This window comes from Oreochromis niloticus, linkage group LG3, assembly GCF_001858045.2.
Source record: "Oreochromis niloticus isolate F11D_XX linkage group LG3, O_niloticus_UMD_NMBU, whole genome shotgun sequence".
Lineage (NCBI taxonomy): Eukaryota > Metazoa > Chordata > Actinopteri > Cichliformes > Cichlidae > Oreochromis > Oreochromis niloticus.
In genome coordinates this window covers 57,245,728-57,273,349 of record NC_031967.2, presented here as the reverse complement: position 1 = coordinate 57,273,349, position 27,622 = coordinate 57,245,728, and the positions used below count along the sequence as shown (strand labels likewise).

Sequence of the window (27,622 nt, the reverse complement as noted above, 5' to 3'; positions counted from 1 at the left end):
ATCTCATCCCTGTTGCTAATGAGACCCACCACCGTTGTGTCGTCCGCAAACTTGATGAAGAGGTTGGAGCTGTATGATGGAGTGCAGTCATGGGTCAGCAGAGTGAAGAGGAGGGGGCTCAGCACACATCCCTGCGGGGCCCCCGTGTTTAAAATGATGGTGCTGGATGTATTACTGCCGACCCGTACTGCTTGAGGTCTTCCGGTGAGGAAATCCAACAACCAGTTGCACAGAGAGGTGTTGAGCCCCAACTGGACCAGTTTTTGAGTGAGCTGTTGGGGGATTATAGTGTTGAATGCTGAACTGAAATCTATGAACAGCATTCGAACATATGAGTCTTTTTTGTCCAGGTGTGTGAGTGCTGAGTGGAGTGCAGTGGAGATGGCATCATCGGTTGAGCGGTTGGGCCGATACGCAAACTGGAAGGGATCCAGGGAGGGGGGCAGGACAGTCTTGATGTGTTGCATGACTAGTCGTTCGAAGCACTTCATCAGGATGGGAGTAAGTGCAACAGGACGGTAGTCATTAAAGCAGGAGGGAGATGACTTTTTTGGAACCGGAATGATTGTGGTGGCTTTAAAACATGTGGGGACGACAGCCTGGATAAGTGATATATTGAAGATGTCTGTGAAGACATCAGTGAGTTCCACTGCACAGTCTCTCAGTACACGACCAGGAATGTTGTCAGGACCCGGAGCTTTACGTGCATTGATCCTGCTGAGGGATCTCCTCACGCTATCCGGGGACAGAGTCATCACCTGGTCACCAGGAGGGGGTGGGGTCTTCTGTGCAGTGGTGCTGTTTTGGACTTCAAAGCGAGCAAAGAAAGTGTTCAGCTCGTTCAGCAGGGGGATAGTGCTATCACAGGTCTGTGGTGGGGGCTTGTAATCTGTGATGGTCTGAATGCCCCGCCACAGGCTCCGTGAGTCTCTGCTGTCTTTGAAGTGATGAGATATTTTCCTGGAGTACTGTCTCTTAGCCTCTCTGATGCCACGGGAAAGGTTGGCCCAAGCTGTCCTCAGGCTCGCCTCGTCTCCATCTCTGAAGGCAACATTTCGAGCTTTCAGCAGCCTGTAGACCTCTCCTGTCATCCATGGTTTTTGATTGGCCCGGACAGTTATGGTTTTCGTGACTGTTACATCCTCAATACACTTGTTGATGTAGGCAGTAACAGTCTCTGCGTACTCCTGGAGGTCAGTGGTGTTGTTATAGGTGGCAGCCTGCTTAAACATGTTCCAGTCTGTGGTGTTAAAACAGTCCTGTAAAGCCTCTGAAGACCCTTCTGGCCACACTTGTATCCGCTTCCGAACCGGTTTGGTGACTTTAACGAGCGGTCTGTAAGCAGGCATTAGCATGACAGTGATATGGTCTGAGGCGCCGAGGTAGGGGAGGGGAAAAGCTTTGTAAGCTCCTCTCTGGGTGGTGTAAACAAAGTCCAGTGTGTTATTTCCCCTTGTTGGAAAGTCTATGTGTTGTTGTATTTTTGGAAACACGCACTTTAAGTCTGCATGATTGAAATCCCCAGCCAGGATGAGAAAAGCATCAGGATGGGCTGTCTGCTGCTCACTGATGTGCTGGTACAGTTCATTCAGTGCCTCATTCCTGTTGTTGACATTGGAGGAGGGAGGGATGTACACAGCGCACAGTAGTATGGCTGTATATTCCCTCGGTAGATAGAATGGCCGGCACTTAATAACCATAAACTCCAGCACTGGTGAGCAGTGTTTGCAGACCGCAACAGCATCGCGACACCAGGCATCATTGATGTAAACACAAAGTCCTCCCCCGCGGGTCTTACCTCCCGCGACGATGACTCTGTCAGCACGGTAGCATGTTTTCTGAAGTTGCAGTCCGTTGCTCTGCTTTTGCCGTGCTGAGCAGTTGGCTAGCGTTAGTGTTCCTCTGGCAGTTAAAAATAAACGGCTGTGCTTCCTGGCTATCTCGCCGAAAGCAAGACCGAACGAAACCTCTGTCTCCTCCTTGTCTGAGCTCGCCACATTGGTGTCAGAAATGGGATTGCTCACCCTCGCCATAATGGAGAGAGACATTCGGAGGCTAGAGTACGGTGGCCCTGAGATGCCAAATGGACTGCAACTTCAGTCCATTTGCAAGTGTTTTTCTTTTTGCAGCATTTTTCTTTTTGCAGCATTTTTCTTTTGGCAAGTGTTTTTCTTTTTGCAGCATTTTTCTTTTTGCAAGTGTTTTTCTTTTTGCAGCATTTTTCTTTTTGCAGCATTTTCCTTTTTGCAAGTGTTTTTCTTTTTGCAGCATTTTTCTTTTTGCAAGTGTTATTCTTTTTGCAGCGTTTTTCTTTTTGCAGCATTTTTCTTTTTGCAGCGTTTTTCTTTTTGCAAGTGTTTTCTGAAGTTGCAGTCCGTTTGGCCTCTCAGGGCCACTGTACTAGAGCAAGCTATCGAGGAGAACATTACCCGCTTGGGAAGCTGGCGATTGAAGAGAGAGGATGTGAGTGGCCATGTAAGTCCCCCGACGGGTCCCGATGGTGCGAGCACACCGCGGCGGCGGCCCGCCGCGACCGACGCTAGGGCAATGCTTGATGGGCTGCCTCTGTCGGCCGACACACCGGGCCCCCGACAGCGAGCAGTGATGCCTGCAACGCCAGCTAAGGTACTGAAATATAACGGGCTAACCCCGCTAGAGCCCTACCTTTCACAAGTATGGCTAGCCGCGAGACATAATGGCTGGAGCGACGAAGAGGCTGCTACACACCTAGCGCTAGCATTGGAAGGAGATGCACTGCAGGTACTCCTTGACCTAGCCGGGTCAGAGCAGCATGAGCTCCAGGCCCTCACCATAGCACTCGAGAGGCGATTTGGGCAGCAGCACTCCACTGATCAGAGCAGGGAGCAGCTGACCAACCGGAGCCGTAGGCCGGGGGAGAGCCTGGGCACCTTTGCAGCGGATGTGTTGCTGTATGCTCGTCGTGGCTACCCAGAGTTCCCAGCAGCAGCCCGTGAGGAGCTTAGCCTGCATGCTTTCCTGCGAGGACTTTTTCCAGAGCGACTGCGCCAACACGTCCGCCTGGCCATGCCTCAGACTCTCCGTGAGGCGCTCCTTGAGGCTGAAAGGGCCGAGCTGGTGCTCGCCTCGCTACCTAACCAGCAGGTGCCCCCCCCAAACTACCCCCAAATCAGAGCCGCAGACTGTGACGGGGAGGGGGCGGTCGCAGAGATATGCCAGCTGCAGCCCTTGGTGCCCCGGAGGCGTCCTCGTCGTCCCACCGACCGCTGTTACCGGTGCGATGAGCCTGGCCACGTGGCGCGTGACTGCCCAGCACCTGCCCCGACGGCCAGAACTACGCAGCCTCAGGGAAACGGGGTGGGAGCGGTGTAGTGAGGGGACCACCACCCCAGCTTCCTGTCCCCCTTCAAGGACGATGCACGGTGGTGGGCCGGGTTGGGCACCTCAAGGGACTCTACCTGAGCTGCTGTGTTGAGGACCAGCCATGCCGGGCCCTGGTGGACACGGGGACTACCATTTCCCTAATACGATCTGGCGTGCTCCCTGGAACGTCCGGGTCGTTGGTGAAGGGTTGGTCGCCCACCGACACCCAGCTGATGACAGTGACGGGGGAGAGAACTGATATGTGGGGGAAGAAACCGTTGCAGATCCGAGTGAAGGATCTGGAGCTGGTGCACGACTTCTGGCTTGCTGACATTCAAGACCAGTGCATCATCGGTCTTGATCTGCTGACCTGCTGGGGGGCCTGCGTCGACACTGCAAAGCGGGCTATCACTCTTGGCACAGAGACTCTTGCCCTCCAGTGCGGTCAAAAGCAGGGAGCGGAGGGGACCAGAGTTAGACGAGACAGGCGTCGGGCAGCTGCCGCTCAGCAGATTTCGGGCGCCGGTGGCTCCGGGTCATCTCCACTCACCTCAGCCCCGGCCTCTCAGCCCAACAAATCTCCCTCGACCGAGACAACTGAGGCTGTTGGTGACCTGTGGCAGCGCAGCAGCGTAGGTTTCAACGTTGATCAGCGCCAGCGGTTGAGGTGCCTCTTGGACGAGAATGTGGACATCTTTGCCGCCAGTAACAAACAGAACTGCAAAACAGAACATAAATGTCAACAACAAATCCCCGAACAGCCCTGGCCTGCTACAATATGTAAAAATAAATTTTCAATTGCATATTTTGATATTATATAAGGTATTGACTTAAATACTTAGTGACGAGTCATGATATTTAATTTTACATTACTTTTAATTTTTTTTCTGTATTTTAATATTATCACACCTGCTTCTGGACAATGGATTTTTAAGGTACTCTTAATGGATTGTACCATTTAAAATAAAAATATATATGTATAACAAATGCAAAATCATACTTTTGTTGTATAAACATTGCTTTGGTTTGTCTTTTAGTAAGTTGGGTTAACATTTCTATGCATATTTTTAACCCCAAAATTGGGTTTTATCTAGCAGACATGTTTTGTCCCTAATCTCAAGAATCACTGATTGATGTCTGAGGGTGTCTGCCACCAGCAGGGGGAGTCGTGAGGGGAGATAGGCCTCCATACCTTGGAGGGCCTGAGATGTCCCTAGAGAGGTGGGGTCTAATACCCGACCTGACATATAGACACATACAAACAGGCACACACAGATCTGAACATCCATGGACACATATGCAAATTGTCAGTGCTCACCTAACGTGGAGACAGACATAAATAGACACTGTACACACAATCCTGGTGACACCTGCACCCCAAGGCCTTGCATGTGTTGGTGATTGTGGTGGAGCAGGAAGAGCGAGGCAGCTGGGGATGGGGAGGGAAGGAAGGGGCCAGTTCCCCTGCTGACTCCAGTAGGCACCCCGAGATTCTGGAACCCACCAGGGCAAGGAGGCTGTATCAAGACTAATGTGATCTATTAGATAATTTCTATATTGGTTAAAATTAAGATTATTTTTATTTTTCCAGTTCATGAGGACTGTTTTCTTGGCAATGCATAGGGCAGTGAAAACCATATGGGTTATATTCTTTTCTGTAGTCACATAATGTAAGTTGACTAACAAGCATTCTATAGGGGAAGTTGGAATGTTACATGTCAGACACGTTGATAAGTCTTCACATATCTCGGCAAATCTTCTGAACTGCTGGACAGAACCAAAGAGCATGCATGTAATTGTCCGGTGTATAGGCTTGACAGTGTGAGCAGTTTTTGGAGGACATAAAGCCCATCTTAAACCGATGAATGGCGGCCGGGAACAGCGTTTTCGAGCTGGAGAGTGTTTTTACTGAGCAGGAAGCGCCCGATTCGGCCACCGGTATGTTCGGGGTTACATGTGGGCTGTATTTTTAAAGCAGATAAACCCATTCTTTTGCTGACCCTTTTCTTGACAACTAGTGCTAAGGCTCATTCATTTCATGCTCTCATGGATTCTGAAGCAGAGCAAAATTTAATGCACACTGAGGTAGCTAAATCATTGAATCTGCCTCTCACTCAGCTCTAGCCTCCCATTCCAGACACTGCTTTAAATAATGAGGTATTCGCCATGATTACTCACCAGACCGCTCCTGTCAAATTAGCCACGTCAGGCAATCATCAGGAAAATATATCCCTTTTTACCACTTCTTACCTCGACGTGCCAGTAATCCTCGGTTTCCCGTGGTTGCAAAAGCAAATCCACACATTGATTGGACAGGGAAGAGAGTGGGAAGTTGGAGTTTGTTTTGGTCAAAGGAGTTTGCAAAGAAAAGCGTCTGGACTTCTTTAAGTTGCTTGAAGACGTTTCACCTCTCATCCGAGAAGCTTCTTCAGTTCTAAGGTCAAATGGCCGAGAGTCCCAGATTTAAACCCAGTGGGAGTATCCCCCCAAGGAGGGACAAAGGACCCCCTGGTGATCCTCTAATCACATGCGCCAAGGTGTGAAAGCGGGTGTGGGACCTAATCAGCCAGGGTTTCGGGTGAGCCCATTGTGAAACCTGGCCCCACCTTGTCATGTGAATTCCTGAGGTCAGATGGCCCAGGATGTGAGTGGGCGTTAAGGCATCTGGGGAGGGAACTCAAAACTGGATTATAGATGGCAGACAGTTGGTGTCGTAAACCACCGCCTCTGTTCAAAGATGGTCGCTCACAGTGGACATAGATGGCCTCTTTCACTCCTCTTTCAAACCATCTGTCCTCTCTGTCCAATATGTGAACATTGGCATCCTCGAAAGAGTGACCTTTATCCTTAAGATGCAGATGGACTGCTGAGTCTTGTCCTGTGGAGGTGGCTCTTCTATGTTGTGCCATGCGCTTGTGAAGTGGCTGTTTGGTCTCTCCAATGTAGAGGTCCGGGCATTCCTCGCTGCACTGTACCGCATACACCACGTTGTTCAGTCTGTGTTTTGGAGTTTTGTCTTTCGGGTGAACCAGTTTGTGTCTGAGTGTGTTGCTGGGTCTGAAGTACACTGGGATGTCGTGCTTGGAGAAAACTCTCCTGAGTTTCTCTGATACACCGGCTGATACCGGCTTTGTAGCCGGTGTATCAGAGAAACTCAGGAGAGTTATCATTGCACCATTGACCTCCTTCCTGGTGCTCCGTTGCCCACCAGCTGCCTCTATAACCTGTCTCATCCTGAGAGGGAGGCTATGGAGAAGTACATCCGGGAATTACTTGTGGCCCTCCTCATTCGCTCCCGCGGTTGGCTGTAATCCACTGGATCCACACAGCGAGGTTTACTTGCCACCCGGGAGTGAGTAGAACTACAGAATTAATAAAGAGGTATTTCTGGTGGAATTCAATTGGCACCCACCTGGCTTACTTCACCCGCCGAGCACCCCACATAGACCCTGGTCTCACATTGCTTTGGATTTTGTCACCAGCATCCCAGCTTACTCTGGGAAGACAGTAATCCTTTCTATAATCGATCGGTTCTCCAAAGCGGCCCATTTCATTGCCCTAGAAAAGTTACCAACAACTACTGAGACTACCCAAATTCTTACCGACCATGCGTTCCAACTTCATGGCATAGCCTCAGAATTTGTTTGTAACAGAGGGCCCCAATTCACTTCCCAAATGTGGAGAACCTTCTGTTTGGCCCTAGGTGCCAAAATAAAACTTAGTTTCGGCTTTCATCTTCAGTTCAATGGTCAAAATGAACGGTTGAACCAGGAATTAGAATCCACTCTCCGCTGCATAACTTCACAGAATCCCGCTATCTGGTCCACTCAATTACCTTGGGTGGAATACGCCCATAATTCTCTTACATCCTGAGCGACAGGTTTGTCACCCTTTGAAGCCTCTCTCGGTTACTAGAGAATGAGATGGAGCCGTTCCATCTGTCCAGCACCACCATCGGCGCTGCTTAAGTTGATTTTCCCTTCAATAAAATGTACAATAATTGTGTATAATTGTATAAATGTATTGTGTATAATTGTACATAGTTCGAGCAATTGAGTCTGCTCTTGAGTCCACAGCATTCCTATTTCCAGTCTGTAACACCCATTTTAAGTCACACCCTGTAGCTTTTTTTTTTTTTTTATCTTTTATTGATCTTTCACATAAATGATTTGAAGTTCAAACTTCGAAGCCACTTCATTTCAATGGTTACATTTTCTTCTTTTCTATGTTCTATGTTGTACTTTAACATGAGTTTCATTAACTCCATAACATCCATATAAATATATTCAATAACATATTAATATACTTTCCTTCATGTTTCATTCAGTTTACACATTTTACTTCAATATGATTTATTAACTCAATCTCACATGAGAATCATAACTCTTTGTGATTCCAATTTGATCTCTTTTTAACTCATGAATACTTTTTTCTCTTCATAACTCTGTATTTCAATTACAACATCTTCCATCTTTTTAAATCGTATATGTTAAAGTCAGACATTCTATAAGATTAGTGTCTTCCCATCCTTCTCCCACGCAGCCTCCAAGCACAATCATCTTTAGCACAAACAACTTCATGAAGAATTTCAGTGAGAGGCGTGTTATTAAAATCATTTTATTACTCAGGTTATATTTTCTTATTCATTATGTTGGTTAAACCTATACTTGATTGTATTTTGATTAGAATTATTCATGATTAACTGCTGGCAAAGTCACATATAAACTATGATTCTGTGTTCATTCAGTCACAAAAAATTAGTATAATTTCTCTTATTCAGTCACATTTCTTATCTTCCACATTCCTGCAGCCAGCCTCACATTTTTTAAAATGTTATTTAAAAAGCCAAGAAAATAAAAGTCCACAAAATGGTTAGGTATGATAAATAGGATCATTTGTCATGACAATGCAGTCACTGGCCACTTAAGCCCTCTCTCCCCTTATCCTAATGCACACAAATGTAGGCATTCCAATAATTTCCATTACTCAAAATACATTTCTCATTGATCATATAAATTGCATTTATATTTGAGTTTTAAATTAGAATTAAAAAATATTTACTATTAGCAGAATTACATATAGATAGACTGTTTTAACACTCTGTGTCACTTTACCCATAAAAAGGATGGATGTTAAGTCCTTTTATTTCACTTTTGGATGGAAATGAGCCAGGGGATTTCAATCTCTTTCACAATAAACAGTATCATTTACAGTGTACATAATGTTTTCTGGGTCTATCTTTGGTCTCAAAACATGAAATCCAAAAGGCAAAGCATAAAACATGGTCCTTAAGGAACTAAAGGTAAGACAGCACTGTTTGTACATATGAAGGTAATAAGGGGGACTGGACGGGAATTCTTGAAAGTAGAGCATCAATAAATGTACACTTACAATACTACACAATAACATTTAGTGTAATGGAAATAAACATAACAAACAACATAGGTGTACACAGCACGTTCTTTGCGCAGTTCCAATACTGAACCAGTTCCCACAGAATTCTGTTAAGATGTCCAGATTAACAGAAATAAACAGCCTGATACAAAAGATGCAACAACTGTGCCATTGTAGGGGTGGGATCATTATGTAACCCTCCTGTTCAAATGGTATTAACCCATACTTGATAATTATATGTTATATGGCATTCATATGCTAAGAAAACTGACAACTGTTAGGCTTTAACTTAGACAACTTGCAGCTGTTGACTGTATTTGTGGTGTTGGTGCCTTTTTTGAACATTTTAAATAAAATATTATTAAAATAAAATAATATGACTCTGTGCAGTTAATTGTACCAACAGACCATGTAAGTTTTACTTAGTGAAATTATTTAATTTCAAATTAGGACTTGTCTAAACTTATCTTCCCTCTTTAGGACAGATTGAAAGTTGGCCATGTTGTATCTATGACAGTGATATTACCTGATGTTACAAGAGATTGTAAAAAAGACAAAGAAAACAATTCATGGGTTTAAGTTTTGTTATGTGTTGCATTCTTCCAGGCTTAAAATAGCTCTCTTTTTTGACTTAGCAGTTTTATTTATGAGACGAAGCAGGACTGTTTCTCCTCTGAAGTCCAAAGTTTTTCTTTCAACTCACTCATCTCTTTATAATGTTTTTTCTGCATTTCATCCATTTCTTCTCTGATACTGTCTTCATCTTGCATCCCACATTCCTTTTTCAATTCATCCATTTCCTTTTCGTGTTTGGTGTATAGTGCATCCATTTTTTCTCTCTGATTTGTTTCACTTTCAGCTAGAAGCTCTTCTTTGAATCCCTTCAGTTTTTTGTCATGTTCTTTTTGTAAGTTATAGAATTCTTCCTTCTTTCTTTGTTGTTGTTGGTCTAAGAGTTTTTGTTTCATATCTGACATTTCTTGTTCATGTTTGATGGACAGCCTGTTTCTTTGTGTTCTCTGTTCCTCTTTGTTTTTAGTTCCTAGGTTTGCTTTCAAATTTTTGATTTCCTCTTTTTGTTTCTTCTGTAGTTTACCAATTTTTTCCTTCTCTTCTTCTTGGTTCTCTTTTGAAAGTTTTTTTTCATACTTTTCCATCTCTGTTCTATACGATTTCTGTAGTTTTTTTAGTTTTTCCTTGTTTTCTTTCTTTTGAGTCAGGAGTATCACTATTAACTCAGCCATTTCCCCTTTATGTTTACCCAGCAGGTCATCCATCTCTTCCTTTAGACTATTTTCTTTGTGTTCTGACAGATTCTTTAATCTTCCATATTCCTTCTTCTTTTCCAGCATGTCAGTCTCATATTGCTCCTTCAGACTCTTCACCTCTTCAATGTGTTTTAAAATCAGTGCTGCAAAGTCATTCTCCTGTTTTTCTTTGAAATCATTGAATTCTTCAGCTTTTTTTCTGGCCTCTTCTTTAAACTTCTCCTGCATGTTCTCAATTTGTTTCTGATAGTTCTCCTCCAAGTCTTTAAGCTTCCCTTCCTGTTCTCTTTTCATTTTATCTTCTTTTTCCTTTCTTTCTAGTTCAATTTTTTCTTTTTCTTGTTTGTAATTTTGTTGGAGCTCGCTGATTTTCTTTTCTTTCTGTTCATCTTCTTGTTTACGTTTTTCTTTCAGTTCTTTTCTTTCCTTCTCCCAAGTTTCTTGTTGCACTCTTATTTTTTCTCTGTACACTTCACGATCTCTATAAATTGTTTCCCTAGATTCTGACTCTGATTTTAGTCTTTTTTCCAGTTCTTGCATTTTTTGTTGCCACTCCTGTCTTTGAAGTTGTTCCTTTTCTGTTTTCTTCCTGTCTTCTTCGTCTCTAATTTCTTGTTCTTTCTTCCTCTCTTCAGACTGAATGCGGATGCTGTCCTGCAGTTTTTTGAGTTGTTCGTCTCTCAGCTTTATTTCCTGATCAATTTCTGCTTTCTGTTCTTCCATTCTTTTTTTCATGGACTGGATTCTTTCCTCATATGTACTTTGAAGCTTTTCCTGCTGTCTCTTCATCTCTTCTTCCTTATCCTTGAGAATCCTCTGCATCTCCTTCTTTATTGCTGCTTCAGCATCTTGCAGCATCACATTGGTGAAGCAGCTACCTCCATTTTTCTTCACCATGTTGTCAATTTTTGTTATCAGCTCATTCACTTGTGAGTGACTTTGCTTATTATAATTATTGAACACATGGTATCTTCCTCCACAGTCAGAGATCAGCTTCTTCAAGGAATGATCACATTTTTTGTGTGTGTAATCTTCTATTGTCATTTCCTCGTGTTCCAGTGAATCTCCTCTTGTGAAAAGAACAATGGTGAACTTCTCAGAATTTTTTCCAAATACCTTTTTGATGAGTTCCAGTGTTGCCTTCTCTTCTGGTGTGAATCTGCCAATCTGTACAACCAGTAGGAAGACATGTGGTCCTGGAGCCAAAAGACTGATACATTTTGTGATCTCGTCATTAACCTCTTCATAGGTCAAACTGCTGTCAAACAATCCAGGAGTGTCGACCACAACAACAGGACGACCATCTATTTCACTGTGTGCTTTCTGACAAAATTTTGTGACTGAGGTTGAACATGTTTCTGATATAAACTCTTTTCTTCCGAGAATGGTGTTTCCTGAAGTGCTCTTTCCACAGCCAGTCTTTCCAATCAGCACAATCCTGAGACAGTCTGGACTCTTAATCTCTTCATCATCTGTTAAAGGAGTTGGAAAGAGATACCTTGAATACTAATAGTTTGAATTGTATAATTTAAAAGGTAAATGGTTACATCATCAACATAAGGGGATTTCTATGATAAAAAAAAAAGGTTTGCATTACTTACAGCTTACTGTAGTCTTTGTTTTCAGGTCGTTAAGTTCACCCTCCAAATCAGCGATCTGTTTCTCTTTTTCTATGATCTTTTCTATTTGTGCATATGTAAATGTTTCAGTTGTGTAGCTGCACAATTTGCCTTTTTTCTGAGTAATTTTTTCTACACTGCTTAAAACATTTTTCTTGTCCTTCATGTTGAGAACAACAAATCTTCCTCCACAGCTCTCACAGAGATCATGGATTTGCTTGTCTTCCATTAGAAACTTCACAACAGCTGGAGCTGTAGGATCTGAGTCCACAGTGAACAGAATCATGGTGAAGTCATCAACTTTAGAGCTGAATGTCTTCTGTATGGTCTCTAACTCTCCCTTATCTTCATCACTGAGGGGACCCACGGGTAGGATCAGGATGAAGGCATGGACACCCTCAGGATCACAGAGGGAGATACATCTAAGTGATTTTTCCATCACTTCCTTCTGAGGTTTTCCATACAAGGCAGGCAGATCTACCAGGGAAACCAAACGTCCACACACCTCTCCCTGATGTTTAACACATTCTGATGTGTTGGCAGGTGGATCAAACTTTCTTTGTCCCAGAATAGCATTGATTACTGAGGTCTTCTGAACTCCTTTTGTACCACACAACACCAGGTTCAGAAGTTCTGCCTCTTCATTTAAAGTTAAATATCCTTCTCTATTCTCACTCAGGATTTTTTCAGTTTTCTCCATCAGTTCTTGTCTGTCTTTTTTTAAATCTTTTTTATCAATACCAAATCTGTGCACCCTTTCTTTGCAATCTTGGATTAGCCTTTGCACTGTGTTATTCACTTTTTCATTGTGTGTCAAGACAACCATTGAATGTTTAAAGGCGTCTTGACCAAACAAACTCAGGATGAACTTGAGAGTTTTTCTGTTCTCTTCAGAGAAGTCCGAAGGTTTCACTAACATCAGGACATTTGGTCCAGGAGGACAAAGACTCACGCACTTCTTCAGCTCTCGTCTCACAGATTCCACACGTAGCCTGAACAAGTCTGGACATTTCACTACTGTTATTGGGTTTCTGTTCCATTCACCACTGGCTGCCAGAAAGTCTTTAGTTAGACTACTTTTTTCAGTGATAATATTTCCCAGCAGTCTTTTTTTGTCTTCGTTCTTTCCGACCAGCATGATCCTCATTGCGTGTGCTGTAATAAATGACAAATAAATGATAGGTAAAATTTCCATTTAAAATGACTAAGCACACTTTTACTGAAATTTACAAATTGTTCAGCAGGCGATCCAAACAAGTTATAAACGTTCTTATGTTTGGTTTTAATATGTAATCTCCTTTATCCTTCTGGATTTGCAGCAAATGTAAAAAATTTATAAATGTAATTTCTGTATATTGATAACCTCTTGTTTTTCTTCTTCTGGCTATTCCTTTTTTGAGTCGCAACAGTGAATCATTTGCCTTTTTCCTCACCAAACAATCTCCAAACAATCTCAACTCTCTAACTTTATCTCCAAACCACAACCTGAGCTATCCCTTTGATGTACTGATTTATCACAATATATTACAAATCTCACAGTCCTGGGTGTGCGACCAAGTATTTTGTGGTTTTGGATTAAGTTATATTAAAAGTATAGATAGTGAGGAGGGATATTATACCCCTTATGTCAAACTGAGTCATTTATGACCCCAATAAATTATTCATGGAAGTAATAAAGGAAGTAATAAAAATATGAAATTCTAATATTCATCAAATTATGATAGTTCATAACTCATTAATTTTCCAAAAATAAATTATTTGATTATTAAAAAATAAAGTTTTTATATCAAATAGCATTCTTTATTTGTAAGCCATTAAAAACGTTTTTACTTTTTATGCTTAAAAAACGCCATCTTGTGGTGGGTCAGTGCGTCTGTGCGCATGCCTGTGTCTGGGCTTATACTGTGTGTGTGTGTGTGTGTGTGTGTGTGTGTGTGAAAATTTCAGTATGGCGGGAGTTCAGTATGGCGGGGAAAACTTTATTTAAATTTATTTGCATTTGTTTAATCCGAACAAGGAGATTTAGAATCAAAGACCGAGTCGCCAAAAACTCTCGCGATCCCCCAAGCATAAGCTCACCGCGGCTCCCAGCAAAAACCCTCCGTCTTTCTCCAAAACACAAAACAAACCCCCCCTAGAATAACTTGATAGGGACCCCTCTATTCCCAAAACTTATATTCAATAACAGGAAACCCTTAAAAAATCCTTAGTCTTTTTTCTTCAAACGATCCCTCTTTCTCAAATTCAGCGCACCGCGGCTCCCACCAAACCCCTAGGCAAACAAGCAGGGAAACCTCCTGAAAAACCCTCCGTCTTTTTTCCAAAACGCACAACAAAAAACCCCTAGAATAACTTGATAGGGACTCCCACTCTATCCCCCCAAAACCTTAGCTGTGTCCCAAAACGTCGGCTGCATCCTCCGGAGGCCGCATTTGAAGGCCGATTACGTCACAGCCCGGCGACGAAGGCTGTCCCAATTCGTCGACTCCTTCAAATCCAGCCGACAAATGCGTCCTTCATTTCCCCGAATTTGAAGGATGGGTTAGGTGTGTCCTTCGTGGCCCACCATATCCCAGAATTCATAGTGCGGTCCAGCCAAATTTCAGCTGCCAACAATGGCGGCCGCTACTAAGGTTTAAAATTAGTCTTATTAATCTTTCTGGGTCACAAAATAAACTTTTAACATATTTTCAGGCGAGAAAGTGGCGGTGTAAATTTCAAATATCTGCTTGGTTTATCAAGACATCGCATATTTGCAAAAGTGCGCCGACGTTTTCGGAGACGTCTGTTACCCACCCGCTCGATAGCAAACCGGGGGATTCAATGGTCGCTCGAGCCGGCGAGAGCAGCGGACTCCCGGCGTCATCGTTTTCAGACCCCCGCTCTTTCGCTACTCAGGTTAAACATGATATATAAGTCACTCGGATAACTTAAAAATGTAATTGTTTGCCTTATTTCGGTGTTTTATTTGTTCGTGAGTAAATCGGGTTGGCTGAGATCAAAGTTATTAGATTATTAGATTAAATAAAACTTTATTAATCCATCGGGTGGGTTCCTCCGGGATTTTCACACAGCTGAATAAACGTCAAAAAGAAAACTGATTAAACAGAAGTGTGAGACGGTCGAGAATTTACGCCAGTGTCCTGTTATATTTTAGATAGCAAGGAGCAGACGGCCGAGTTTATTAAACTCCACCGACACAGCGGTGACGCAGATCTGAAGGCTAGACCGTCCCATTTCACAGCCTCGCACTTCCGGCCTTCTCGGTCTTCGAAGGACCCGGCCCACGTAGACCGCGAAGGCCGGGTCCTCCGAAGGATGCAGCCGACGTTTTGGGACACAGCTCTTATATTTCGATAACAGGAAACCCTTAAAAAACCCTTAGTCTTTTTCTTCAAACTATCCTTCACTGTAAAATGTAATATTGTGTTTAATTAAAAATATTAAATAGGCTGAACTCAATTTTTTTCAATTTGTTCTTAGAACTCAATTTAAATAAGTTACCAGTACTTTTTATGAGAAAAAAAACCCGCTGATAAACTCAATTTATTTGAGTTGTTTTAAGTAACCTGGAAGTTTTGCTTCTCAGTGCGGAAGGATGAAAGATGTGTTTTGAAAATGCCACGTGACTACCGTCCTCCTCTCTCTCGGATCAGTCCGCATGTTCATGGTGCATTTTTTATGGAATATGTTGATCAAACCTGGAGAAGCGTCAGCTCAAGATATTATTGTTGTCATTGCTGTGGATCTTTACCTGATACACTGACTTGGTGAGTAAATGTTTACTCTTATTCAAACTGATTTTGTGGCTTCTCTTAGTTTAGCACCAGGTTTAAAATCTTGCTAGCTAGTTAGTGTTAGCCTAGCGTTGCTGCTGCCGCTGTGCTCATGTTACTTAAAAATTAACACCACAGCCTTAAAAACCTTACATAAAACTATGTCTGTGAAATTTTCTGTTGATTGTTTGAAATAAATAAGTGAGATAAGAGCCCAGACAAAATTCTTCGGGAGGTGCAGCCGTTAGGGGTGGGGTAGGTGTGGGGTGTGGATAACAGAGCTCTCCGAAAACGTGGAAGCACTTTTGCAAATATGTGATATTTTGATAAATTAAGTAGATATTTGAGCATTACATAGCTACATTCTCGCCTGAAAATATCTTAAAAGGTTATTTTGTGACCCAGAAAGGGTAGTCTGGGGAAAAGGAGGATCGCATTTGTCAGCCACGGTTGTCGGAGCCTGTGCGTACTTGTAAGCGCGGCAATGGCGGAGGAGCGCCGCTGAAAAACTTATTACTTTTTCTGGGTCACAAAATAAACTTTTAAGATATTTTCAGGCGAGAATGTAGCTGTGTAAATTTCAAATATCTGCTCGATTTATCAAGACATCACATATTTGCAAAAATGCTCCGACGTTTTCAGAGACGTCCATTTTTTTTCATGCTTTGTGGCAGCTTTTGAACATCTGTGGCATCTATTAATGTCAAATCTAGCCTTTATTTAACAACATAGGCAAACTCTATGTTACAATGATTGTACAGGCATTAAGGATCCAATCAGTTTCTGAAAAATGTTCTGTTTTTTCTCCCTCTGCTTGCTTCTTACTGTCTTTGAGGCTCGGGACCAGCACTCCTGCTGTTGGACAGAAAGACATCAGTAAGTGTTTTGGTTTTCCAATATATTAGCAACTGTCAGTGACATTTATATTAATCAGGCTGAACTTTAATCATACTTTAGATCCGCCTGTTTTACTTATTGTTTTATTTGTGCTTTGGTTTGGGGAAGTTGTTTCTTTACTGATCTTTTCCTGTCTTCTGTTATTAGACTTGAGATATGACTGCACTGTGCTGTTGCTGGTGACCACAGTTCATTCTACAAGACATGCTGTGTAAGTAAACAAACAACAACAGTTTGGTCTGCATTTCTTGAAAGATCACATCCCCCAAACTTAGTTTAGAGGGTCTACACTGTATATAGTGAAGTCTGCAAGTTTTCTAACAGCAAAATTTGTTTTGTGCCCAAATCATTTTGCACATCATTAGAATGAAAGTTATTGGCCATGTTTGCATAGCCCTTTTTTAAAATGATGCTTTCATGACATTATTGTGTGTTGGGTGGTGGTCACGGCTATCCAGACTGACAATTTGGGACATTGAATGTCACCTCTCCGGTGGGGAGGGAGCCTGAGATCGTCTAAATTGGAGTCTGTTTTATACCAAATGCAGAAAAAAATGTTTTAAGAAAGCAATTAAGTTCATGTTCCAAAAAATATGATTGTTTGCTTGCAGGACACCAGGAGAGATGAGTCCTCCGTCACAGATGGTGTGGTCAGTGAAGATGGTCGCCTGCAGGTTCAAGCTCATTGCATCTCCAACCCACATCCACTGCCACTGTACTTAAGGGAAGTTAAAGACTTTCTTCTGCACCTACATTTGGATCACCTCGATCCATGACAGTCATTCAGGCAGTAATGCCTGGACTGGAAACAAGCATCCTTAAAATAATACAACATTCCAGCTCCTGTGTTGGAATGGAAAACAAATGTGTTGTTTAAATTAGAGACTGCACTTGTGACAGAACAATAAATATTTTATTTTGATTATATAAGTAATGTAAGTACAAAACAAACTGTGGTAGGCCTAAACTTATTTTCAGAATAATTAAATCTGAGACTTTGTTTCATTGGAAGATTATAATTGTTTGTTATTCAGCAGAACAGTGTCCAGTATGTTGGCTGTTATACTTTGTTGTGTTTGAAAATAAAAGTTGGGCTCATTTTAACATCATTACAAAAAGTGTTGTTAATTATTTTTAATCATATGCCCAGAATTGTACAAGATCAACAGGACCTTGAGAGCATTTATCAGGAACTCAGTGGGGATGTGGTGTACAACACTAGAGCTCAATTTCAAACCAGCAGCATAAGTCATCAATAAGTGCGAGATCTACCAAGGAGATGCTTAAAAAACCCTTAGTCTTTTTTCTTCAAACGATCCTTCTTTTCTCAAATTCAGTGCACGGCCTAAGTTGTCCGTCCCTCTTACTCGCGCCGTCTCACATCCAGCGCACAGAGAAAAGCCACTGTGCCTACTCTCTGGCTCAGCTCCTGAATGCTGCTTACCTCTTTCGAAACTTTGCGCCCGAGACCAACTCCGCCTCCGAGGCGTGCCTAACTTCGCCCGCTGCCAGAACTCAAATAGGCGGCTTCCGCGGGACCCCGATTAGCCAATCGGATACAGGTCCGTTTTACCTTCTCTGCGACAGGTTCACTGGCTGGCTTTCACTCAGGATAAATAATTTAACATATAGGCCTAAATGTAACTCTTATTTTCTACCAGAAAAAAAAGACTTTTCTCTCTTTTTCTTAAAACAACATGTGTGCCACACCTGACCCTGCTCGCTCAGACCCCTGTAACCAGCTACTCACACGAATGCATCTTTCTAGGGTTCAGCCAACACCCGCTAACCCTATGCAAGAGAGATTCCGTCTCATCTCTGGCGGATTTTGGGGTTATGCCTTCAACCTCACAGAGAGTGAAATCTATTTCTATCAACTAAAAGCAGGTGACAGTTTTGGCCCGCTAACACCTCGGATTGCCTTTACTTCGTCTGACAGGGGTGTTTTGAGCCTCATCGCTATGCCCGAAGTGCAGAAGAGCCTACGGGAAACGAGCTTGCAACAACCGCGAACCAGGGATCAACAACAACTGGCGTCGCTTTCCCTATGTGCATATCAGTCGGTAGGTGTTAATCTTCCTCTCTAACTACATTTTTGCATTTTCCTTTTGACCATTCTGTCAATCCTTTCATTTCAAAAAAAATATCACAATGGTTTGTAACACGTACAATACACCATCTGTCAATCCATTCGCTTCTGCTTATCCTTTTTTCAGGGTGGCGGGGGGCGCTGGAGCCTATCCCATGTACAATACACTTTAAAAATATATATAAGCTCGACTTTAAATCCCGTAAAAGTTTATACATTACATGTCTACATCACCTATCATGGCCTCATCAGGTATCTCATATCATCTTGTTATTGTTATGTTATGCTCCTTTGATATTTTGCTAGTTTGCGTGGTTTAAAACTCTTTTTGTTTTTCTTTATATTTTTACACTCTGATTTAAGCCAGATGTGTTAACCTGATCCCTGCGAAACACCAGCTCTGCGTGGATTTTGACCGCGAGTGACCGGATGTTGTTTCCGGCCTGAGGCTGCCTGAAATGCCGTGAGGCTCGTTTGAAAGATTGTGCTCGAGACCAACTCCGCCTCCAAGGCGTGCCTACCTTTAGCTGCCACCAGTGAGATATCAGAGCCGGGCTCCACATATCCAATCAGGAGCACGAAGAAAACAGCTTTTGCAGACTCTCCTGAAATATACAAGTCCTTACCAACTGCTCTGCAACCCAGTGTTTCTGGTCCCCTCACCAACATCGCTTTTTGAGATATTTGAGATATTATTTACCAAAAAAGCCATTTTACCCCCAGTACGGAAGACTGGATCTGAGGGCAGCAGCGGGGACAAATGATTGTAATGAAGCGACGGACATTTCATGGCTGGTCTTAGATAATCGTGAGGTATTGTGTCTTGTGGTGAAAAGTACATAGTTTTGCAAGAGGCATACAAGCACTGTGGAAAAACTAATCATAAAACTGTTTTTGTGAACACTCTGCTCCCTACGTTATGCTTTAAAAAATGTGATACATGTAATGTGAACATCAAAGAACATGATTTTTTAAATCTTTTATTCTTATGCTTTTAAAACTATGTCAGAGTATCATAAAACAATGATTTGTATGTTATAATGTTTTTCTTACACCATGTGTAATTTTTATAGACACCTTGTTCATTGTATCAATGTGTAATTATGTATCTTTGATAAATAAATAAATAAATAATTTAATCTTGTATTTGTGTACTTTCTGGTGATTCAGTAAAATATTTGTCACATGTCGCTCTGATAAACACAGATGGCTGAAAGAAATGTTTGATGGAACAAAGGAAACAAGTGTCTTGCTGCTAAACTTTTAAGTCACCATGGTTTAAATGAGAAAATGGCACTAGGAAACTAGCAGCCCTACTTCTTTATGTAAAACATGAAAAACTCCATATCAGTGATATCTACAAAGGTGTACTCATTTCTTTGTTATGGTACTTTACTGTTCCAATGAAACAAAAAGAAAATCTCATTTTAAAGTACATTTTTCGGCCATCCTGACCTATTTTCAGGGGCAAGAATGTTGATTTTAGACTGTGTTTTAAATCAGGTTTTGATCTTAAGCTAACTATCACAGCACTGATTTTACTGATTACAGTGGTAATCTCAATTAGAATCCCAAACTGGCTTTTCTCCAGTCAGTGTTATGGTGAAATTTAACTTGTTCTTTTGTGTAATTGCACATGGCCTATCACTGGACCCCTAAGCTGTACAGCAGAAATTTTCAATTCACTTTTGTCAGAAAACGTCACAGTATGAGAAGTTACAGCACAGTTTCTCCAAATGTGTGCTTCTTTTTCAGTCACCGTGCTTTTAGAGCATCTACATTAGCTCATGTAGTAAAAGTACAATCAGTAAGTGTACTTTAACATTTGAGATTCCGAGCATTTCTTGCTTAGATCATGTGAACTATTTCATGAACCTTTTTTTTTTTGTATAATGCATCAAACCTAGTGGTGATTGCCAGTTTCGTTGGGTTTTTTAGAGACACGGAGAGTAACAGAGATCCTGTCCTGCATTACTTTAAAAAAGGGGGGATTTTCAGAGCTGTTGCGATATGAAGCTGGGTTCATAGAAACATAGATCAACCCTGTTTTTGGCATTGAGTGTTACATTGTGAGAGTTTCAATAAAGACTGAAAATGCTTGCATTTATACTGGAGAGCAAAGAAAAATTAAATGCTACTTGTACTATGGAAAATCAGTTTCATAAAAGCTACATAAACAGACCTGAAGAAGACTGTGTTTGTAAAACTAGCGGTAATGTCTGAGAAACTATAAGACAGACTGTTTCTGCTATCGAAACAATTTGTGTGGTTTTCGTCTTGATGCATTCTCAATCATCCAGGAAAGTAAATCTCCAAAAGTTGAATCTGTTCATCTGGACGTAGCTACGTCCAGATGAACAGATTCAACTTTTGGAAATTTGTGTGGTTAATCCTGAATGATTCATGGTCACAACAACATCATAAGAAGAAGGTCATTTCACTCCACACACACACACACACACACACACACACACACACACACACAAACACATTTGGATAATCACATAGTTTGACCATAAAAATTCCCAGAATAATTCGTATTTGAGATTGCTGAAGCAACATCACTTTTAGATTAGTTGAAATAAATTGAAAATAAACTGATCTGAACAAGGTTTGATGCATTATACAAAAAAAGGTTCATGAAATAGTTCACATGATCTAAGCAAGAGTTGCTCGGAATCTCAAATGTTAAAGTACACTTACTGATTGTACTTTTACTACATGAGCTAATGTAGACGCTCTAAAAGCACACTGACTGAAAAAGAAGCACACATTTGGAGAAACTGTGCTGTAACTTCTCATACTTTGAAGTTTTCTGACAAAAGTGAACTGAAAACTTATCCTGTAAAGCTTACTAAGGGGTCCTGTGATGGGCTAAAAATATAAAGAAAAACAAAAAGAGTTTTAAAACACGCAAACTAGCAAAATATCAAAGAAGCATAACATAATAATAACAAGATGATATGAGATACCTGATGAGGCCATGATAGGTGATGTAGACATGTAATGTATAAACTTTTACGGGATTTAAAGTCGAGCTTATATATATTTTTAAAGTGTATTGTACATGGGATAGGCTCCAGCGCCCCCCGCCACCCTGAAAAAAGGATAAGCAGGAGCTAATGGATTGACGGATGGTGTATTGTACGTGTTACAAACCATTGTGATATTTTTTTTGAAATGAAAGGATTGACAGAACGGTCAAAAGGAAAATGCAAAAATGTAGTTAGAGAGGAAGATTAACACCTACCGACTGATATGCACATAGGGAAAGCGACGCCAGTTGTTGTTGATCCCTGGTTCGCGGTTGTTGCAAGCTCGTTTCCCGCAGGCTCTTCTGCACTTCAGGCGTCGCAATGAGGCTCAAAACACCCCTGTCAGACGAAGTAAAGGCAATCCGAGGTGTTAGCGGGCCAAAACTGTCACTTGCTTTTAGTTGATAGAAATAGATTTCACTCTCTGTGAGGTTGAAGGCATAACCCCAAAATCCGCCGGAGCTGAGACGGAATCTGTCTTGCATAGGGTTAGCGGGTGTTGGCTGAACCCTAGAAAGATGCATTCGTGTGAGCTGCGCTGGCGTCGCGGAAGCTCTGTAGCTGGTTACAGGGGTCTGAGCGAGCAGGGTCAGGTCTGGCGTACATGTTGTTTTAAGAAAAAGAGAGAAAAGTCTTTTTTTTTTTTTTCCTGGTAGAAAATAGGAGTTACATTTAGGCCTATATGTTAAATTATTTATCCTGAGTGAAAGCCAGCCAGTGAACCTATAGCAGAGAAGGTAAAACGGACCTGTATCTGATTGGCTAACCGGGGTGCCGCGGAAGCCGCCTATTTGATATGTGATTGGCAGCAGGCGAAGTTAGGCACGCCTCGGAGGCGGAGTTGGTCTCGGGCACAAAGTTTCGAAAAAGGTAAGCAGCATTCAGGAGCTGAGCCAGAGAGTAGGCACAGTGGCTTTTCTCTGTGCGCTGGATGTGAGACGGCGCGAGTAAGAGGGATGGACAACTTAGGCCGTGCACTGAATTTGAGAAAAGAAGGATCGTTTGAAGAAAAAAGACTAAGGGTTTTTTAAGCATCTCCTTGGTAGATCTCGCACTTGTTGATGACTTATGCTGCTGGTTTGAAATTGAGCTCTAGTGTTGTACACCACATCCCCACTGAGTTCCTGATAAATGCTCTCAAGGTCCTGTTGATCTTGTACAATTCTGGGCATTCCAAGATCCATGTGTGGGGGCATCGAGTCATAGGCCTTCTTGTAATCAATCCAGGCAGTTCACAGGTTTGTCAGTCTCGCCTTACACTCTCAGGTGACTGTTCTGTCTACCAGCAGCTGGTGTTTTTCTTCTGTGGTATTCTTGCCAATTCCCTTCTGTGCCCTGCTCATGATTTAAGCCATGTGGCTATTCATCTCAGCCACTCTGATGCTTAACAGGTGCTTCCATGTGGTACTGTTTTTCGATCCACCCAACTTTGTCTTGCCAGATAACACCCACCAATTAGTTAAACTGCAAGAATGTCGTTACGACATAAAGATCTGGATCACCTCTAATTTTCTGCTTCTAAATTCATATAAAAGTGGGGTCATCGTACTCGGCCCTGAAAACCTTAGAAATGTGGTATCGAGCCAGAATCTTATTCTAGATCGCATTAGCTTGGCCTCCAGTAACACTGTGAGGAACCTTGGAGTAATTTTTGTCATTTCTGGCTAAATTACTGGTGGCTAATGCTTAAGCTAGTGGAGCACTTTGTGAACTCTACGAGATTATTAGTGATCTGCAAACAGTCCAACCTGACGGCTTCTTCATCTTCGCTTGAGATTTTAATAACACCACAGTTAAATCAGTTCTACCCAAATTCCATCAGAACATTGAGATTGCAACAAGAGGGGACAACATGTTAGACCTTGTTTACAAAAACATGCATGCTGTCAATAGAAAATTGTACTTAGTAGTCAGTATAAGCTTTTAATGATATAAGTTTGCATATGATAGAATACTGTATGTTGACCTTTTGATGACTTAGACTGTTGTCCACTACAAGACTGTTTTATAAATTCTTTCTCACAGCGATAATAGCTGAACAAGCAGGAAGAGGAGAGCTGGATACTTTTATCTGCGCTCCCTAACAAGAAGAGAGGCTGCGTCCTTCTGTATCCCACAACACACATGCATACACCTAAACCACTCTTATCTTCACTCCCTACGCACTAACTTTCCTCTGCCTATGAATAGACGTATTCACTGTTGTATTATTTTCGCATATAAATAAAGACAAGTGCAAGAACAGAGCGCGCATCACAGGGCCCCCACTCTGGTGTGAGCGTTCTGTGACCGCCCTTGTATACAAGTGAAAAACACAGCGTCTGTGTGTGTTTCTACCCTTAGACTCTTAGCTGAAGAAGTGTCTTTAGAATAAATCTCTTGACATTTATTTTGGTCCTTCGAGCCGGATCAGAAACATCAGAACTATTATCTGTGACTCTGTTCCAGGATCCAGCACTGATTCCTGACGCCGTGGAGCCAGCACCGAAGACTGTGCACAGCCCTCTTAGACAAGGAGGACCCGGGACGTTTGAGTCCGGGCCGGTCTGGTCCACGGCGGTGGGATTCAGTCTGATGATCCGAAGCACCAGTGAGACGTCTGAGGGTGAGAAACACTATTTTTGATATATAAAACGGCCGCAAAGGTTTAAAGAAACGTGATAAATTAGGTTTAAGTTCGCCAAAAAGAACTAAGTTTAGACTGGTTTTAGAGGTAGCCAAAATTACTTCGTGACAAATTAAAATACGTTTAGGCAAATTAAAACACGTTGAGACAAAGGAATTCAAATAGGTTTAAGTTCGCCAAAAGGAACTGTGTTTAGACCGGTTTTAGAGGTAACCGTCAAATACTTCGTAACAAATTAGGTTTAAGTTCGCCAAAAGGAACTGTGTTTAGACTGGTTTTAGAGGTAGCCAAAATTACTTCGTGACAAATTAAAATACGTTTAGGCAAATTAAAACACGTTGAGACAAAGGAATTCAAATAGGTTTAAGTTCGCCAAAAGGAACTGTGTTTAGACCGGTTTTAGAGGTAACCGTCAAATACTTCGTAACAAATTAGGTTTAAGTTCGCCAAAAGGAACTGTGTTTAGACCGGTTTTAGAGGTAACCGTTAAATACTTCGTAACAAATTAGCGCGCAAATGTCTATGTGTGTATGTCTGTAGAAGTAAGTTGATTTTACAGCACAATACGCTGCTGAACTACTTCTATTTTATTTGTTTTCTTTGCTTGAGGCTCAAGTACTGGTGACAAAAGAGAACGGTTGAGTTTCGTCTCGTAAAACTGATACCGCTTCATTTTTTAGAAGTGAAGTAGAAGGCCGTATCAGTAAACCACTCTGGAGTCAAGCGTGCCAGTGACGGCCCAGCAAAATCTTTGAAAATGGGGAATAAACAAGCAAAATTAACACCTGATGAGGAATGGTTAGAAAAACAGCAAACCGGAGCAGGTAGAATAAGTGCAAATAGGTGGAGAAATCCACAAAAAGCTAAAAACCGCAGCTGGGAAGGGAAATGCGATCCCTCAGCTGTTACCCAGCTGAGAGCTGCCCTGAAACAAGAAATTACATTAACAAAAGACCCAAAGAAGAAATTAAAACGTGAAGAAGAATATAAACTTTTCCAAGCATGGGAAACTGAAGCTGAAAGGAGAACTGAAAATAAGAAAAAGAAAGAGGAAAATAAAAATCTATTTGAACGCACTTTCATCAAAGGATTACTACCACCCATTAGGTCTCATGTAGAAAAGAATTGGGTAACGCAAGATACGGGCACAGCAGATGAGGCGTTTCAATATGTTAACCATGCACAGACAATGGTGAAAAAGAAAGAGAAGGTCTCAGTTTTTGCCCTCGACGCTGACACTGTTCTCACAGCTTTCAGTGGAGGCTACAGGGGAGGTTTCAGAGGCCAAAAGAGAGGGAGAGGAATGCGTAGGGCAGGAGCAGGGGGTAGAGACAGGTTTAGACACACACCAAACAGTGACTTTAGTACTACATGCTGGAAGTGTGGAAAAGAGGGACATTTTGTACGTGACTGTAAGAAACAAAGAAGACAGTGACTCAGAACAGGATAGTAGCTCAGGTGAAGAGAACAGTTCAGACTAGGAAGAACATAATAATCCCTCACCAAGTAAAAAATTAGAGATCTAAGTATAAGTTTAAAAAGGGCTGGAAACAGACCCAACTGAATGCATATAAATGCAAGAGGAATAAAGTTAAATAAAACAACTGTAATGTATTCAAGTTGATAAAAGCAAGGATAACAACCTGTAAACTGGTATGAACAATGAAACATAGTTAGGATGAAGACCATGCCCAGACTGAATAGAACGAAAGAAAATGCATAGCTCACACAAACACATATTAAATGAAATAGAGAGATGCATAAGGTATATTAAGGTTGTGTCATTGTTCAGCCAAGGAAAGTGTGTGAAAAGGAAAATGTCTCCAGCTTGGGAAGGGGTGAGACTGCAGCTCACCCTCAGCCCTTGGTGGACACAAATAAAATATAAATAAAATATTGTAATATACTGTTGCTGTTATATAAAAAGATAATAACATTAATAATAACATAATATCAATATGAAGAGGCACCTCAGTCAGCTATGATGTGAGGTGGATAATTGTTAAAAGTAGTCTGCATCAAGCTTAAGGTTTGCTCAAATTCAGTATAATGACATATGAAATGAAGAAAATAAAGAAAATATGTAAACTACTTAAGTGCATAGAGGCACTTGACCTGCTCGAAAACCTGTCATCCTAGATGAGACATTGCTGAAATATAGAGCACACCTATATTAACAACTAAAAACCCTGTATACAACAGCTAAAGCTACACAATTGAGAAGCTGAATTAAATATGTGGTCACTGCTAAGCTGATGAGCAGGTTACACATTTTTTAGAGCAGGAGCTGCATAAGAACACATCAGGGGGAGGGAAACAGCTATTAAAGCTCAAACATGAAGCTGTCTGTGGGCTCAGTTTTTTTTTTTTTTTTTTTTCTTTTTCCCTCACGCTTCTGATTTGTCTTTGGCAGCAGCCTTTTTGCATCCTGACTCGTGTGTAAAGCGTTCAAGCCATTGGTAACTTGTTTTTTGTTTTGTTTTGTTTTTTGTTTTGTTGGGTTGAAAACTGAATACATTTGTGATCATACTTGTGGATCACAGTGGCACATAATGATTAGGCATATGATTTACTAATGCAGATGTAATAACTTTATTCTAAAATTCAGGGAGAACAAACAAGAACAACATCTTCAGTTGTGTCTTGTTGTTGTTCTCTGTGTAGTGTGCTGAGTTTTGTTTTTTGTTTCTTTTCTTTTTTGAAATGTTGCTTGAGTGATGACTACTGTAACTTCTGAAGTAGCTCTCACCATGCGTCCTTGATGATGATAAGTCCAGAGCCAGCTGAGAGCTGGGTTGTCTGTTTTTTGTTTTGAGAAAGGAGAATTTATAGGTTTTGTGTTTCTCAGCAAAGAACAACTACAATTTAATTTTCTGTTTTTGAGAAAGGAGAATTTATAACAATAATAATAATAATAATAAAACAAAGAGTGATGTTTTGCTTAAGTGTTGAAGCAGGCTAATACTGCAACATATAAATAAACTCCAATTATGGAGACCTGAAGTCACATGCTTAGGGCACACCCTCAGGTGAAGGCAGAAAGCTACTAAACAAAGAAAAGAAGCCATACAAAATGCGCCACAGCCACAAACTAAGCATTCATATTCTTTCTAACTCTTAGTGAGCCTGAGTTATGACCTTGGCTCCCTGTTTTTCTGCTTCCACCAAGGGTGGGGGTGACGCTCCCGTGGCATGTGCTCTGTTCTTTTTACTATCACAAAGAGGAAAAAAAGAGAGAGAGGCCCCTACTCTCTGAATACAATATTCTTTTCATAACTCGGCAGTATGAAATGTCATGAAACAGTGTAACTCACTCACAATAAATCAGCAGTATAGGATAATACAAACCTATCTAATAGATCTAATGATTTTCACATTCTTTTAACTCAGAAGTATGATGTGGCCTACAGCAGTATCATGATTCACTCATTTTGATTATAGGTATAATGTAATATATAACAGCATAATAATCTCACAACTGCTTCAAGCACATTTGCCTTTCTTAACACACGCGAGAGAAAGGCAACTGTTGAGAAAATGCTCTTTTGGGTGAGACAGTCCCAGAGGCCCTGCATG

At 41.6% G+C, this 27,622-nt stretch overlaps 1 protein-coding gene across 2 annotated transcripts in view; it reads right to left on the bottom strand.

Annotated features, from left to right (window-relative positions):
• Window positions 1–2,964: 2,964 nt before the first annotated feature.
• The window catches only part of LOC100691491 (GTPase IMAP family member 7), a 44,009-nt gene continuing 19,351 nt past the window's right edge, over window positions 2,965–27,622 (bottom strand). The window contains exons 4-5 of one of the 2 annotated variants that reach the window (XM_005462271.2): window positions 11,606–12,778; window positions 7,946–11,476 (exon numbers count right to left, since the gene is read on the bottom strand). In XM_005462271.2, the coding sequence (XP_005462328.1) occupies window positions 9,381–11,476; window positions 11,606–12,778 (3,269 nt within the window). In that variant the 3' untranslated portion in view covers window positions 7,946–9,380. Of the gene's footprint in view, window positions 4,061–7,945; window positions 11,477–11,605; window positions 12,779–27,622 lie in introns of those variants that run through there. The other variant, XM_025903300.1, reaches the window with a different exon arrangement.